This window comes from Eucalyptus grandis, chromosome 9 (assembly GCF_016545825.1).
Source record: "Eucalyptus grandis isolate ANBG69807.140 chromosome 9, ASM1654582v1, whole genome shotgun sequence".
NCBI lineage: Eukaryota > Viridiplantae > Streptophyta > Magnoliopsida > Myrtales > Myrtaceae > Eucalyptus > Eucalyptus grandis.
Window position 1 is genome coordinate 20,131,448 of NC_052620.1, and position 16,503 is coordinate 20,147,950.

Below are 16,503 nucleotides of genomic sequence, written 5' to 3' on the forward strand. Positions count from 1 at the left end.
TCAACTAAAGCTTGAAAGAATGTGTATGAAGCTATTTAAGTTATCGAATCTGCGCCACCCCCTTACAATTTATTTTATAAAAAATCAATGTGAGTACATGTGAGTACATGTGAGGGAGCAAAAAGTTATTAACTCTTTTTAAAATAATTCCGGCCATCTGTTTTACTCATTTGATTTGCCAATCACTCATGAGCATCAAGTGAGATATAAACTGAGCATAAAATCAATAGAAAGTTCACACCGATGAAGGAACTTAGTTTTTCAACTGACCCAATAGTCAATTCCTTAATTATTGTTTACACGAAAAGAGAAAGTTGAGGCCTTTTTTTTATAAGAAGCAAAATAGAAAAGGAAAGTTGAGGTTGGTGTTATTATGGTTCCTTCTCAATTTTGGGTCAGAGGTTTAAATCTCTTAAGGCGTGGTATGTTATTGCTTGTTAAAAACATTTAAGTCCATTGCACATGTGATAACTATATTCATATGCTTTTGACTTTGATTATGATCCATTACTTTTTTGTTATGAAAGGTGCAGAGCAAACAATCAACTCTGCCGTTGGAATGACACTGGCAGACAAAAAATGTCAATGAATTGACAAATTTCAATTGTTGGACTACAATATAGTTTATGGTAGACTATCTACCTTGAAAAGTTCCTACACAATCAAGGCACAACCCGAGATTAGATCTCAAGTGAGAGTGGCACTGCACGAAGTCATTCCAAACTCTGAAGGTAGAATCTAAAATTTATTAATTGCGAGAGAGGGAAATTATAGTCCTTTATCCATGGTTGACCTGAGGATTGGGACTAACCAAAAAAATAAAAATAAGAATGAAAGAAAGAACAAAAAAAATTGCATCACCTAATTTGATTAATCAAGTTTGACATTTACGTATCAGATAATTAACACTACTACATGAAAAATCAAGAACGGGGCATGTAGTAGCCATAGACTGCATAGAGGGCCTGTATGAAAGTAAGCACAAGCAAAATGGAACCAGCAATTACAGAAATGATTGACCAGGGATTGTCTAAGTACTTGTTCTTGAGAATAAATACCCAAGAATTCCACTTGCGGGTGAGTAAGGCTCTCACGGTAATCCAAGACCACTCGAGATTTAATATTACGTCGCCCTTGCATAAAGGGAGAGGGAAATCATTGGCATTAAAGGAAATGGTTCCACTTTCTTCCAGAGCACCAAACATGCTTTGATATCAAAGGCCACCTCCTGGCAAAGCCGGGAGAAGAGGTCAGCGACCTAGGCATCACTCTTAAGGCAGTGTATGAGGATCCCGCGGTGGCAGAGGTACCAGACGTCCTCGGGGGAGTTGATTAAGCCGCGCATGAAGATTACGTATGACGTGACGTAGTTGATGTGATTGAAGTGAGATTGCTCAAAGGCAATCAAGTTGAGGAAGAGCGACCTCGTCCCAGATGCGGGATCCTGAGGATCTCGTCCTCGAACTTGATGTCCCCCAAAAAACTCTCAAGATCCAACCTCATCTTGAGCCTAGCTTCGTGGAGCTTGGTCAAGCAGTATGTGAACTGTGGCCAACATTGCAGCAATCGCTTGCTTCTGGGCCGCTTCGGGCACAAGTGCATGAGGCTCCTCCGGAACCCTTCAAGGCAATGGACCTTGCCATGGTCGTATAACTGGTCGAACTCCAATCCTGGGATGTGCGTCCTGGAAAAGTCATTCGGCATTAGAGGGCAGAAGAACTAGATCGCCAACTCGGCCACACACTCCTTTTGGTTGGGGTCGCTGAGCTGGAGAATGAGTGGCTGATCGAGTATGAAGAGCAGGATCTGATTCTTGAGCATGATCACGTCCCACTGGATCTGGGGTATCGATCCCCGCATTGAGAAGACAGGGTCATTGGGAAAGTAGCCGAGATTCTCAAACCCCTCGTCCAATCCCTGGAACATCTCGATCACAAAGCAACTGTCGAGAACCATCATCTCCATGAACTTGTCAGGATTCACGGATATCCTTCCCTCGTTGCAAGCACAAGCACTCCACTCGACCTTCTTCACCGAGTCTAGATAGAGGCCTATCCCTTGACCAGAGCACTTGAGGATGCGGTGGAGGCAGTGCCACTTGTGCCGCTCCATATGGCGGAGGTGCTCCTCACCGTGGTGGTACGGCCCGAGGGAGACGATTTGGGGGACCTAGTCTTTGTCCTCTCCATGCTTGAGATAGCGTGGGATTTGGTAAATGGAGAGATTTTCCCACGAGCTTGGCACATTGTCTTGGCGACCTTGTGCAAGCTTCTCTTCGATGGAGATGAACCACCCGGACTTGGGAGGCCTTCGCTCATCGTCGGGGACGATCTCGCCCGCATAGGTTGATTTCTTGGGGAGTCTGTTGAGAAAACTCTTACCAAGTTTTGAGATTGACAAAAATTTCTAGCTCTTATTCTTATTTTGAAGAATAGTATACTTCTGAAGTTATATCGCAGACTCTTGCCAAAGTCATTTCATCATAAGTTTGGTGATTTGCTTATCAAACTCTATTTGGTTTTCAGACTTTGTTCGAAATTTATTTATTTATCAAAAATTCTTTTAAACACCTATACACCCATCTCTAAGTGTTCGTATTAGCATTATCAATTGGTATCGAGCCTTGTGCTCATCTGTTGAAGTGTTTTTACTTCTGAGTTAAAGATCTTCTATGGCTAGTTGTTTAGCACTAGGACTCGTGGAGGGGTAGGGTAACACCAGGCTACCTTATTTTGATGGAAAAGAATAGAGTATGTGGAAGAATAAAATAAAAGCATTCCTGAGATCCATAGATCATCTGGAATGGGACGTTGTAGAAAGAGAAATCGAGCCAAAGGCAACTTCTGCATCTGACAAGGAAAAGAAGTCTTAGACAAGGATGCTGAGAAAACCAACCAAGCATAAATTACCAAGAGATAGACTCTTGATGCAAAGGCCATATATTCTTTAAAGTGTGCTTTGTCTTTTGTTGAATATAACAGATTTTCTTCATGTGAAATAGTTAAAGAAGGCTGGGATAGACTTCATGTCACCTATAAAGGAATAGATCGTGTAAAGAGGTAAAAATAAATATCTTGCTTGGCCAATATGAATCCTTTAAGATGAAGCTTGGAGAGTCTATTGGAAATATATTTAGTCGATTTACAGAAATTGCAAATGTGTTGGCATATCAAGGTCAACCAATTTCTGCCTCAATGAAGGTCAACAAACTTCTGTGAGGACTTTCAAAGGATTAGAACTATGTGAAAACATCAATTCGGGAAACACAGAGAATTATGCCTCTCTCTATTGACGAGCTGAAAGGCACTATTCAATCGTACGAAGTGGAATAGATCAATGTTGGAGAGGATCCAAAAGGTAAGAAGTCGATTGCACTTAAGTCTAATACCGATTCTAATGATACAGACATAGACAATGACATGGACAATGAGGAGTTGGCTCTCATGATAAAGAAATTCGTGAAACTAAATAAGAAAGGAAGAAGATTGAATTAAAAAAAACAGAATAAGCAAAATTTCCAGAAAATATCAATAAAAGATGTTAAATTTAGCAAGGATGTGATATGCTTTTAGTGCAAAAAAAAAAAAAAAAAAAAAAGGACACATCAAGCCTAATTATCTCTTGTTGAAAAAGAAGAAAGGTAAATATAAAAAAATAAGAAAGCTCTAAAAGTAGAAACTTGGAGTGACACAAAATGCGAGGAAAGTGAAAAGGAGTTTGCGAATATCTGTTTAATGGCTCATTCGGAATCAAACTCGGAATCGAATCTAACTCGAGACACGAGACTTAGAGTCGATAAGGAAATTGAAGTAAGTCATTTAGAAATTCCTATTAAAATTTCTAAGTATATAGATGAGTTTTGCTTAAACCTCAAATCTTCTCTTAAAAGATCTCCGAATTAAAGAATGAAAATTCAAAACTCAGACAATAAGATAATTATTGGATAGAAAAATTTGAAAGTTTGAAAAATAATTTTGATGATTTGACAAAAATTCTAATTCCCTTTCAAAAAGAAAATGAAATTTTGAAATAGAAAATTTCAGATATTTCTATAAAGTTCTCCAAAGGCTCAAAAACTTTAGAACAAATTCTTATAGCTCAAATACCATATTATGATAAATCTGGTTTGGGTCTGAACAAAGAAAGTGTTCTTTTGATTGATTTTCCTAAAGTCAATGAGAGATTTAGACAAAGACCTCCAAAATCTGCTTAAAAAAATCACTTAAAAAAAGTTTTTGTAAAACCTATTGGTCGGAATGCTCTCAAATGTTCTAAAGTTTGGAGACTTGTTAAGAAAGATTGGACAAAACCTGTTTTTAAACTAACTTCTCAAGACCCAAGAAAATTTGGGTACTAAAGAAAATTTGAGATATCTTTTTTGACTGCAGGTTCTTGTTAAGAAGAAAAGCAAATGATATTTGGATAGTAGTTGTTCTAGACATATGACCAAAGATTCAAGCAATTTCATAAAATTATAAAATAACAAAGAGAAGGAAATGTTTCATTTGGTGTGGGGACGGCAAATGAAAGATCATTTGACATGGAACAGTGATGATTGGGAGTTTGATCATCAATAATGTTTCTTTGGTACAAGGCTTGAACTATAATCTTCTAAGCATAAGTCAATTATATAATACAAGATTCAGAATCAATTTCAAGAAGATGTTTGTTCTGGAGTTAGTCGAGACTTCTCTCAAACCTTCATCGGACGAAGGCATAGCAATATTTATCTTTTGGAGATAAGTCTAGAAAACTCTTAATGTCTTATCTTAATTCAAGATGAAACAAATTTTCTAGCATCGCAATATAGGACATGTTAGTATGAAACAGATTGCTAAACTATCGTCTAAGAAACTAGTCCATGGTCTCCCCAAAATGATGTACCAGAAGTCTGAATATGTACATCATGTATATTGGGAAAATAGGTCAGAAGCTCATTTAAATCTATAAATTAAGTCTCCACTTATTGTGTTTTGTAGCTTCTTTACATGGATCTTTTCAACCCAATTGGAACTCAAAGCATCGGTAGTAAGAAGTATTGTTTGGTAGTTGTAGACAACTATTCAAGATTTACTTGGGTTTTTTTCTTGGTAAATAAAGCAAAAACCTTCTCATATTTTTCAAAATTTGCTAAAAATGTTCAAAATGATAAAGGTTATGCCATTTTGAGTATTAAGACTAATCATGGTGGAGAATTTGAAAATAAAAAATTTGCAAATTTTTGTGATAAAAATGGTCTTCAATATGTTTTGTCCTTTCCTCACACTCCAGAACAAAATGGAGTTGTAGAAAGAAAAACTTGGTCTTTATAAGAGATGGCCCCGAACACTGTTAATTGAAAGTAGAGTCTCTTCTCGCTTTTGGGCGGAAACAATTTCCACGCTTGTTATATAATTAACATAGTATTTCCAAGGCCCATCATAGAAAAAACCTCCTATGAAGTTTACAAAGGGAAAAAGCCAAATATTTCTTATTTTCATGTGTTTAGTTGCAAGTGCTTTATTTTCAAAGATGAAAATGATCGGCCCGACAAATTTGAAGAAAGATCGGATAAATGGATATTCCTTAACTATTCTACTTCAACCAAAGCTTACAAGGTCTTTAACAAGAATACACAGACTGTTGAAGAATCAATGAATGTTAGGTTTCAAGAAGTTGTCCAAAACCAACAAGACCAAACTCAACTCGAAGAGTCTGAGTTAGCTTCAGACTTAATGAAGTATGAATCCCCTGAGTAAACTCAGCCTTCTGGTGATCAAAGTCAAGTTGAAGAAAAGTCAGAAGATTCAAAGGAAAAAGAGGTTTAGCAAACCTTTGCAGATAATGACAGATTCAATAATAATTGGAAGTACAAATCAAGCCATCCTAAAAATCTCATTATTGACTGTGATATCCTCATTCCGACCCCACTTTTCAGAACGAAATTATTCCGGTAAGTGATTATCGGAGGAAAATGTTTTGAGGATTAATAGGCCACGAGGACATTGAATAGGGTATTTGAGCTCGGAATAGTGGAAGCAGGCCACAAACGAAGACCCAAGCGAGCCCAAGCTCGAGGTGCAAGGCCTAATTGGGCCCACGCCTTTGATGCGCGGCCCAAGGGCCCAAACCTATGATGTGGGTGGGTGAAAGGGGAGACCATAAGCTACTTACCCTAGTCTCGTCCAATCCTAGCCACTTGAGTGCAAATCCTCCCATTTAATATCAAGATTTTTACTTATTCTCCAAGCCACCATTGATGGACAAGAGACAAAAGAGTTGATGGGCATTTATGGAGACAAAACCATTCTTTTCTCTCTCTCCTCCCTTTCCTCTCCAAACTACCGGCCACCTCTTCTCTCTCCCCTCACTCTCATTTCTCCCTCTTCAAAAAAGTCACATCTTCATTTCATGGAAGCCTAGGTTAAGAGATATGGACGATTTGAGAGGCAAAGCATTAATGAGGGACAAGATCTTTCTCTCTCCTCCCTTTTCCTCCCCACCTCACGTTCAGCTCTCTCTCTCTCTCTCTCTCTCACTCACTTTCACTTTCATTTTCTCTCCCTCACCTTGGATAGTCGAACCCTCCAAGCCATTTTCATCTTCATTCAAGCTCGTTCTTTACTTATCTCCTTCATTGGAGAATGCACCGATGTTGAAACATTGCCGAACCTTCGCTGAGCCACCACCGGAGCCACGACCAGCCACCGTCCAGCACAGAGGATGCGCGACCAGCAGCCTTTAGCCACTGTTCGGTCTTGTTGTACCTTCTTCCGATGTGTTTTGAAGCCTGGATCGTTCGTGAGTGGCTTTCTAGCCTTCATTTAGGGCTTTCATTGCACTTTATGAGTAGATTAGGACTTGATAATGGTTTATTAGCATGATATATCTTATTTGGGTTATGTGGTATGTGGTTTAGTGATTTTTTTATGCTATTTAGGTTATGTGCTATGTGATTCCATGGTTAAATATGCTATTCAGGTTATGTGCTATGTGATTACATGGTTAAATATGCTATTTAGGTTATGTGCTATGTGATTACATGGTTAAATATGCTATTTAGGTTATATGCTATGTGATTCTATAGTTAAACATGTTAATCGGTTCATGTGACATGTCATTTTATAGTTAAACATGTTAATCCAGTTATGTGATATGTCGTTTTACGGTTAAACATGTTAATCAGGTTATGTGATATGGAGTTCTATGGGTAAACATGTTAATCGGGTTATGTGATATGAAGTTCTATGGGTAAACATGTTTGGATTATGTGACATGCGATTTAGTGGTTATTCATGTCAATTGAAATACGAGCCATGTGGATTAGTGGCTAAACTGGATATGTGGATTATGTGTTTGATTTTGTGAAGCGAATGATGGCATATGACAAGTGAAGTGCATGTTGCATGAATGTCACATGGGCTAAATGAGAAAGATAAAAATTGGAGTATGTGATGGTATGCTCGTGTGATCACCTAAGACTTTGAGTGTTCTATGTGAGGTGTGAACCTGTCCCGAGCGTCCTACGTGGGACGATATCTAATTAAGTTCGGACGCCCCCAAATCAATGGAATGCCGTTTGCGAATGGATTGGTCATCCTTTCCGGTAAACAATGTAAATTCTGGCATCTTGAACCCTCGTGGGTAAAGAATTATGTCCATTTAATATGGATAAGGCTTTTATTAGACATTTCCCACATGAGAAGGATCACTTATGTTGTTCCTTAAGGGAGGTTTGACGACCATCTGGTTATGACCTGGGACAGCCATAGGAAGTCTCGCTAGCTATTGGGCATTATAGTTAAGATGCAACATCAGGTTCATTTTCTGCTGAAGAGGTTGGTATGCCACATGCTGTGGGGCTTGATACATAGGTGGTTGTGGAGTGTGGTACATAGGTTACTATGGGATCTGAGGCATAAATGGTTGTAGAGCCTGATATACAGGTTGCTGTGGAACTTGGTACACTAGTTGTTGTAGAACTTGATACACTTAGAATATATTCTAGTTGACCAGTGGATTATTTGGTTGCGGATTAAAATGTATAGGTTGACATCCTAATCAAGCACGAGTGGATTAGCATTTGGGAATGTTGGTTGGAATGGTTGGTCCTGCCCCCTAGCGAGAGGCATTGGTTCCTACCCTCTACGCGGAGCTAATACCATTATGTGATTGTCAACAACTGTAGATATGGGTATCACATTGGATTGAACTATAGATATAACACTAGAAACACTCATAGCTTGTGGGGCATTTTCATTAATAGCAAATGGTGCGTACTAATAGAGTTGCAGGCCATTTAGATTGTTAGGATCAAAGGGTCCTTGAGTATTAGATCCACCAATTTGAGTTGTTGAAATTACCTTTCCTCTTATAGGATCTTTACAATTGCCAAGTGTGGCACACTTTGCCCTATAGTACCAAAATTTACTGCAAGAGGTAATGGCAAAGAAGCATAACTTGTGGTTACAAGAACATTCCCGCTCTAAGGCTGAGTCGTATTAACGGGGACCCCATGTTGTCTCTACGCACATTCGCAATATGTATTGATTATCAATGACCTTACCACATCAGTCATCCTCTTGACCATATAATCAGCAACGTCATTCTGAGTTTATTCAATGGTTCGTTTCATTGATGAAAGCATGACCAGGGTAATTTCCACTGATCTTTGTAGCTCTTCGACTTGTTGCCTTAGGATGTCCATATTCTCACCTTGTGTTTGATTCAAGGTAGGTTGTACAGATGACGATTCTATGCGTTGGGTATCATCCACCGTTGGCAATTCGTCTATTGCCCCATCCATGTCGCTGTTACCTCTTGTACATGGCACGGCACTCTCTTCGACCAACAACAAGTCCCACTGGGCATGCCAAAATGATGTTTTATCGGTTTTGGATCCCGCAACGAAATATCTTTCATGCATTTTGGTTTTATTGAAGAAGACTCAGATTATGTGTTGGCTTTGGGCTAAGAAGGTCAAATGTGAACGAGAATACACTTTATAATCTTGAAATTAAAGAAGTCGCTGGTAAATCGCACGTCTAATACCAATGATAATTAATGTCGAAACCTCAGTAATGACATCTTTTAGACTCACTTTATTTAATAATGAAAGCCCCAATAAAATTAGGAGTAGTCTATACAATATCAAAGGTACTTTGACAATGCTGGATATGGAAAAAATGCTTAGAGCACTACTTGTCACGCCTTGATCCTCCGAGTGTGTGCTTATTCCTCAGCAGTCGATTAAATAGCGACGTCCCAAGACACATCGCCGACCCATTCTTTTTAATGCGCATGTGAAAGTGAATAAATAACCCTCAGACAACAACAAGATGGGATAGAAAAGCAGAGCCATAAATTTTTCAAACCACAACACACTTTTATATACATATATCAAGCCATGTCATATACAATACCAATTTATAAAAACAAGGTCTACAAAACAGGAGGGTTTCATAAAACTACAGATCCTCTTCCTCATCCTCATTGGAACCTTCAACTGAATACACCGGAGTCCCTGGATCCGAAAGATACGGGTCCACCACCGGCCCACTAGGAGGATCTGCTGTGCCTTTTCCAAAAGCAACCTCCAACACATACACAGGTATCTCAAATTCTGATATGGGACCCTCTCTCTGTCCATCCTGTGCACGTCGATACCATGATCTGTATTGATGGGGTACTTTGTGGGGGTAAAACCTCATCAACCCAGATCACGGACCTTATGAGCTCATAGACCCATCCTCTAGGGCTCCTATGAAGCGGGATGTAAGATACATGCTCTGTGACTTTCTTCGACTGTCTAAAACGCTTGGGAGGAGCTGCCATCTAAGGACTTGAAAATGTTATCCCACAGCGGGGTGAGATGACGTCTCAGCAAGTTCACTCCCTAAGACCCGACTAGGAAAAAAATACGCCCCAAGGGCTGCCTAAGCACAAGCACAATTCAGAGGACTTACCTTTGCCTCGATGCCTTCCTGCAGGTTAGTACGATTCACAAAATTATCGAATCACATCAATAAATCAAATCATCACAACAGATCGAACTATCGATCAATCGACTCAGTTGATTCCATGTCATCAAGACCATTACTTGGTCGATCAATTTAATATTATCTATAAAGTCCGATCACATCAACGACTACTCACCCTAAGCTGAATATAGATAGAAATGTTCACCAAAAGCTGACACCAACATATATAGCTCCCTCTAAGCTTATATATCGAAGCCCTCAGGCTGATAGAGTATATAACTAATGCTCACTAAAGCTGTGCGGTACTTAATTGCTCACCAAAGATGTGCGATACTTAATTGCTCACCGAAGCTGTGCGATACTTAAGGTATAATGCTCACTCTAAGCTGATATGTCAAAGCCCTTAGGCTGATATAGTATACCATTCTACCCCACCAATCATTTCACCACTTTTATCATACCCGATAAAAAAATCGTGTGTGGGTACATGGTCGGCCTTTGCTAAAAATATAATATCTTTACTTAATAAACTCCCACTAATTATATAGTCAATAAAAACATTTTTGGCGCTGTAAATTGACGCCCGATGATTTTCTAATTAAATAATGAAATTAATAAATCTTGGGATAAATACCCCAAAATTACAAATCATACTCAATTTGCACAAAATAGCACTCAATTAATTAAAAAAATCACACTATTACGATCAGCATAAAATTCCAGTCACCGGCTATCTCGGTCTAATTTCCGGAAAATAATAATTAATTAAATAATTATGAAAATTAATTAATAAATGCCAATAAATGCAACTTAGGCCAGAAAAGCTTAATTAAAAGCCGAGACGGGTCCCGGAAAATTTCCGAACCTTTGCACAAAATAGCATTCAATTAATTAAACAAATCACACTATTACGATCGGCATAAAATTCCGGTTACCAGCTATCCCGGTCTAATTTCCGGAAAATAATAATTAATTAAATAATTATGAAAATTAATTAATAAATGCCAATAAATGCAACTTAGGCTAGAAAAGCCTAATTAAAAGCCGAGACGGGTCCCGGAAAGTTTCCGAACCTATCTAGATAAATACTAGAGCTTATCTAGTTGCTAATTGCACTACTCTAACCACCTAACATGCAGTAACGATTAATTAAATTGCTAATTTATTATAACTAACCACTTAATTCAAGCTTAACCTAAACTAATTAATCCTTAAGCATAATCAATTTTCCTAAACAGGGATTAGTGAGTAAACTCACTGGATTAGCGATCCAATGGGACCACGACGACGAGGACGCAGAGGCGATCCACAAACTCCAAAGTGGGTGCACCTTTCGAGGTCCGGAAGGGACCAAAGCGGGCCAAACAGCGAGTTGTAGACCCAGGGCTTTGGTTTTTGTTCGTGGGCCAAAGGGGCTACTTTGGGGACCAGTTGAGTTGGAAACGGGCACGGCGAGGCTAGGAGGCTTGGACGGGTGATTGAGGAGGTTGACGATGACACACAGCGGCTGGGACAGCTCCGGTAGACGGTGAGCAGGGCACTGGTGGCGAGTGTGGGTAATGGAGACGCGCGAATAGGCGCGCGATTGGACGGCGAGCGGACGCAGTCGCTAGCTTGGCGAGTGATCGGACGGCGTGCAACGGCTCTCGACGGGCGACGGGGAGCTTCGGGCCGGCTTTGGTTCGGTTCTTTGGGTTTTGGAAACCTTAAGGAGCTGAAATGGAAGGGGGTGTCGACTGGATGGGGAAGGAGATGAGGAGGGGGGACAACTTTGGCTTGAGGGGGCCACCTTGGTTCACTTCTATCTTCTTTGTCCCCCTTGGCTTGGTCCCACCAATTGGCTGTCATCCTTAGCCAATTTGGTGCACATTAAACCCCCTAGAACAAGTCCCAAATGGTCCAAAAGGTTGAGGGGCATGGGGGCTACGAATTTTGTACACATTTCCCTCAAATCCTCCTCAATTCTCACTTGAATCAAATCAAATCAATTTGGCTCCCATAAATTCTATTATCGAGTCCTCGATCAAATTGGTATTTTTTCTCGCCAATAGAACCAACTTGCATCCTAAAAACGCGATAAAAAACAGTTCTTTGAATTTTCCGATCGAAAACGGCCATGTCCCGACTTTTCGCAAAAAATCTCGGTTTGCAAAAAAATCTTCGGAGGATGAGTCGACGTTCTTAAAATGACTCGTGACATGACAAAACTTTCAATTTCTAAAATCGGATTCAAATTCACCGTTAATTTCAATTTGGCGTGATTTTAGCGTGACTTAGGATATCGGGTAGCTTTCATAAATTTTTAGTACAAATGACCCATGTTCGATTTTCTTCGAGCCACAATGAACCTCTTCAACACATTGGCGACTCTCGATAGTCGTGAAAATCTCGAGATTTCAAATACGAACACAAGGTACCAAAACGACAGAAAAATTGGTCTAGTGTCGGTCGACAAGAATTTTTCAATTCGGTGGAATCACACACGTTTAACCACACATCTCAGTCGAACCGACCTATCTCTGATCTTTAATCGATCTTTACTGTGCCGTAATGATCTCTGCAAATAAGCATGGTCGAGCAGTTGATTTCAGATTGAATTCTCAAGTCTATTGCATTAAAATCCCTTAAAGACTTCCCCAAATAGTCTAGTTATCTCACGAGTGATCATCTCTGAGAATAGCACTATAGGCACGTCGATGAAAGGCCCGATTTATTAAATTGAAAACAGGACTGAAATTCTAGGATGGCACACTACTTTCCACTAAGCTTTAGGACACAGTACCGGAATTTAATCAACAATGCTGGACAATGAGGATGGCACTTAATGGACAATGATCTAAGATGGATATGAGGACACAACATCGGAATCTAATCAATGACGTTGGACAATGATAACTACATCTAGTGTACACTATTCTTAGATGCACATGAACACAATGTTGGGATCTAATCAACAACGCCAGATAGAGGTAATACCTAATGAACACTGTCTCTAGATGAATCTGAGGACACAACGCCAAATCTAATCAATGACACTAGACAGTGGTTAGCACTGGAATCTAATTGACAACACTTCTTGCAATATAGACACTCGCCAGAATTGAATTTACAATGGGAATCTTAAGCTATAGCTAAGCTAGACTAAGGTAAAGACAATAGAAAGTAGTTTTGTGTGTTGTTCGAGGGGGGCGCTTTTTGTTAGATGGTTGATGATATTTATAGGTTAACTTGGTAACCGTCAATGGTTAGTTACTTCCTCCTCAAGGGTCACTCCACTTTTTAGGCTTAATCGCCTCATCCATACTTGTTTGACAACTGTGTCATAGCTTGCCCAACAAGCACTAACTGCCTCTCTTTTTAGTTTGGCGCCTTCGAACCTGTTCTTGCCTATTCTCACTGCCAAGGCTGCATCTTCATCATTGATCTTTGGCTTCGACACATGGTGCCCTGCCGCTTCATCAAGATATTCCATGTCTTAGTCTGTAGAAATTCAGCCCAATATTCCTCAAAATTCTTAACTATCTTCTCTCATACGGATATTTAGGGGCTGGGCCGATAAATTATGGTCCATATATGATTGTGATGACCGTTTCAAGACTTTTGGTCCCTCGGGCCTTACATGTGCCCATAGGGGTATTTTTGGGTGTCAACACTAGTATTCTTGATCTGCTTTGGTATATGATCTTTCTTTCCATTTATACATTGATGCTTGATTATTCTAATATCACTCTCACGTCATGCACATGGTATGTGTAAGGAGATGGGGTGAAGTCTCATTTAGCTTAATTTGGTGGAACAAGAAATAGAGGGAACCATTGTTGATGAGGACGATAAACTCCCCTCACCTTGCTAAGAAAAGCTCCATTTGGAATGCAACTTGGGTAGATAACTTTCGAAGTTAAATTAATTGTATTTGCTTTATGAGTAAATTATGAATATATCCAAGAGAATAGGTGAGAGTAGCTCATAGTCTTGAAGCTCAGACGCAAGGCATGCCGAATTAATTGTACTTGACATTACAGGAAAATGCCTCTTTTGACAGGAATGAGAGGAAAAAACATGTCAGGACCTAGGCTTAATAGATCAAATAAATTATAGTCATTGATTTTGTGAGACTCACATGTGGAATTCACATAGGGTTCATAAAATTAATTTTTGTGATTCACATCGTCCAACGAACTCAAGAAGATATCGGTAAAGGAGAGGAGGGAATCATGCAAACTCCTAAAACCCTCATCTTTTTGCCAATTGTTTGGACTTCATCACAAAAGGAGGTTGCTCATAATTCGTAGAGGTTAACTTCAAAAAAAGAGGTGTAGAAGTTCTTTTTGGTCTCGCAAAAAGGGGAAACATCTCTTTCCTTTCCTTGATAAGTTCATGTTTTTCTTTTTTCATAGCCTTATTTATCACTTCTTAAAGGAATGCCTATTCGCTCAATTTAATCGGCGAACATTAATTTCATTATGTAATTTAAGTATTTGATAGAATTAAGAAAATGTCCAAAGATTGATGACTAGAAAGTTGTGGCTTGATATAAAAAAAATTATAAGATGTTCTTATATGAAATAAATTGCTATATGGAACTCGAATCTATGTGACAAATGTAATTCACGCGGTCCAAGCTTGCCACCATCACACTTTCTTTTGACTAGGAGACTAGACCACCACATCTCAAGCATTCATCTCCAAATTAGCTGCTAATAGTCAACTAGGCAAAATCATAATTCCCAGATTTTCACCAGAATTTTATCACTTGTAAAGTGCTCATCAGATAATTTCCACTACATAAGAAATCAAGGACGTGACGGCCTGTAGTAGCCATAGACTCCATAGAAGGTCTGTGTGAAAGTGAGCACAAGCAAAATGGAAGCAGCAATCACAGAAATGGTTGACCAAGGATTGTTGAAGTACTTTTTCCTGAGATCGGCTCCCCAGAAATTCCACTTACGTGCGAAAGCGGCTGTAGCCATTTTGAAGGGAAGCCTTCTACGTAAGCAGTACAATGACACCTCTGTGCGCAGATCAAAGAGATAACTGTCTGTGATGTCGAAGGCCAACTTCTGGCAAAGGCAGTTGAAGAGGTCAACGACCTCAGCATTGCTCCCAAGGCAGTGATCGAGGATCATGCGGTCACGGAGGTGGTCGACGTCCTCAGGGGAGTGAATCAAGCTGTGCATGAAGATTACGTATGCGGTGACGTGGTTTCCGCAATGGATGTGAGACTGCTCGAAGGCTATCAAGTTGAAGAAGAGCGACCTCGTCCCTTCATCAATCGTAAGCTTGGGGATGTAGAGGACCCCGTCCAAGAACTCGATGTTCCCTACTCTGTCATGAAGCACATTCCGGAACACGATCCCAGCTTCCCGGAGCTTGGTCACGCAGAAATTGAGCTTGTTCTGTCTCTGCGACCACCTCGTGATCCTCATTCGCCACATGATCTCCTCTCGCATCTTGGTCCCCCCCTGCTTTGCGGACGAGGGCAGGGTGTTCGACCAGTACGCTCCAAGGCAATGGAGCCTGCGGGGGTCGGATGGGCATTCGGTCTCCACCATGAAGGCCCAGATCGGGGTCAAGGGGGAGAAGAACTGGAGCGCCAGCTCGACCACGTGCTTCTCCTGGTCGGGTTCACCAAGCTGGAGGCTGAGCAGCCGGTCAAGAATGAAGAGCGGAATCTGGTTCTCGAGCATTATCATGTCTCGCCGGATCTTGGTCTTGAGTATGGATGGCCCCACTGAGAAGATGGGGTCATTGTCATGGTAGCCAAATCCCTGGAACCCCGTGTCGACTCCCAAGAGCAGCTCAATCACAAAGCACCCGTCAAGCACCATCATCTCCACAAACTCGTTGCTGCTCATGGATATCGTTTCCTCATAGCAGGTGCGAGCTCTCTTCTCGAACCCCTTCACCGAGTCTAAATATAAATCTATCCCGTGATTAAAGCGTGTGAGGATGTGGTGGAGGCAGCGCAACTTGTGCTGCTCCATAGGGCGGAGGTGCTCTTTACCATGGTGGTACGGCCCGAGGGAGACGATCTGGGGATCATAGCCCTTGTCCTCGTCATCCTTGAGATATTGCGGGATCCGGCAAATAGAGGCCTTTTCCTCATCACACAGCCATGGGCTCTGTACGTAGTCCTGGTCCTCCCGGCCAAGTTGCGCGAGCATCTCTTTGATGGAGACGCGACACTCGGACGAGGATAGCCTTAGCTCATCTCTGGGGACAATTTCGGCCCCGTTGTTCTCGACGCCGATCCGGAGAGCCCCGGATGGTTCTTGCTGTACCTTCAGGAGTCCAGATTCCACAGCAGCCATTTCTCGTGAAGAATTGGGTCTATGTTTCACTACCTTTGCCTTTCTTGGGTTTTGATCTTTGAACTGATGCTTTATAAGCCCCCGAAAAAACCAAAAAGCAGAATTGATCTTTAAATATCTAGGAATATTGGAACAGATGAGAGACCTTTCACACCATCGCGATTCAAAAAGACCTTTACAATATTCCAGCCCTCATGACGTCACGTGGATTCATCATCATATTGATAATATAA

The 16,503-nt window shown here is 40.6% G+C and overlaps 2 protein-coding genes across 2 annotated transcripts; both read right to left on the reverse strand.

Moving 5' to 3' along the window:
• Positions 1 to 1,404: 1,404 nt before the first annotated feature.
• LOC120288447 lies at positions 1,405 to 2,112 on the reverse strand. Its single transcript, XM_039302432.1, has 2 exons — positions 1,733 to 2,112; positions 1,405 to 1,684 (listed from the first exon to the last, which is right to left on the reverse strand). The coding sequence occupies exons 1-2, from the start codon at positions 2,110 to 2,112 to the stop codon at positions 1,405 to 1,407; spliced, it is 660 nt and encodes a 219-aa protein (XP_039158366.1).
• A 12,640-nt stretch (positions 2,113 to 14,752) lies between these two features.
• On the reverse strand, positions 14,753 to 16,270 carry LOC104420417 (UPF0481 protein At3g47200). Its single transcript, XM_010032267.2, has one exon. The coding sequence runs from the start codon at positions 16,268 to 16,270 to the stop codon at positions 14,753 to 14,755; it is 1,518 nt and encodes a 505-aa protein (XP_010030569.2).
• Between the last annotated feature and the right edge of the window lie 233 nt (positions 16,271 to 16,503).

Coding starts and splice junctions, on each gene's coding strand:
- LOC120288447 (XM_039302432.1), bottom strand. CDS start 2,112: ATGGAGCGGCACAAGTGGCACTGCCTCCACCGCATCCTCAAGTGCTCT. Junction 1,685..1,732: donor CAAAAGGAGTGTGTGGCCGA/GTTGGCGATCTA, acceptor TGACTTTTCCAG/GACGCACATCCCAGGATTGG.
- LOC104420417 (XM_010032267.2), bottom strand. CDS start 16,270: ATGGCTGCTGTGGAATCTGGACTCCTGAAGGTACAGCAAGAACCATCC.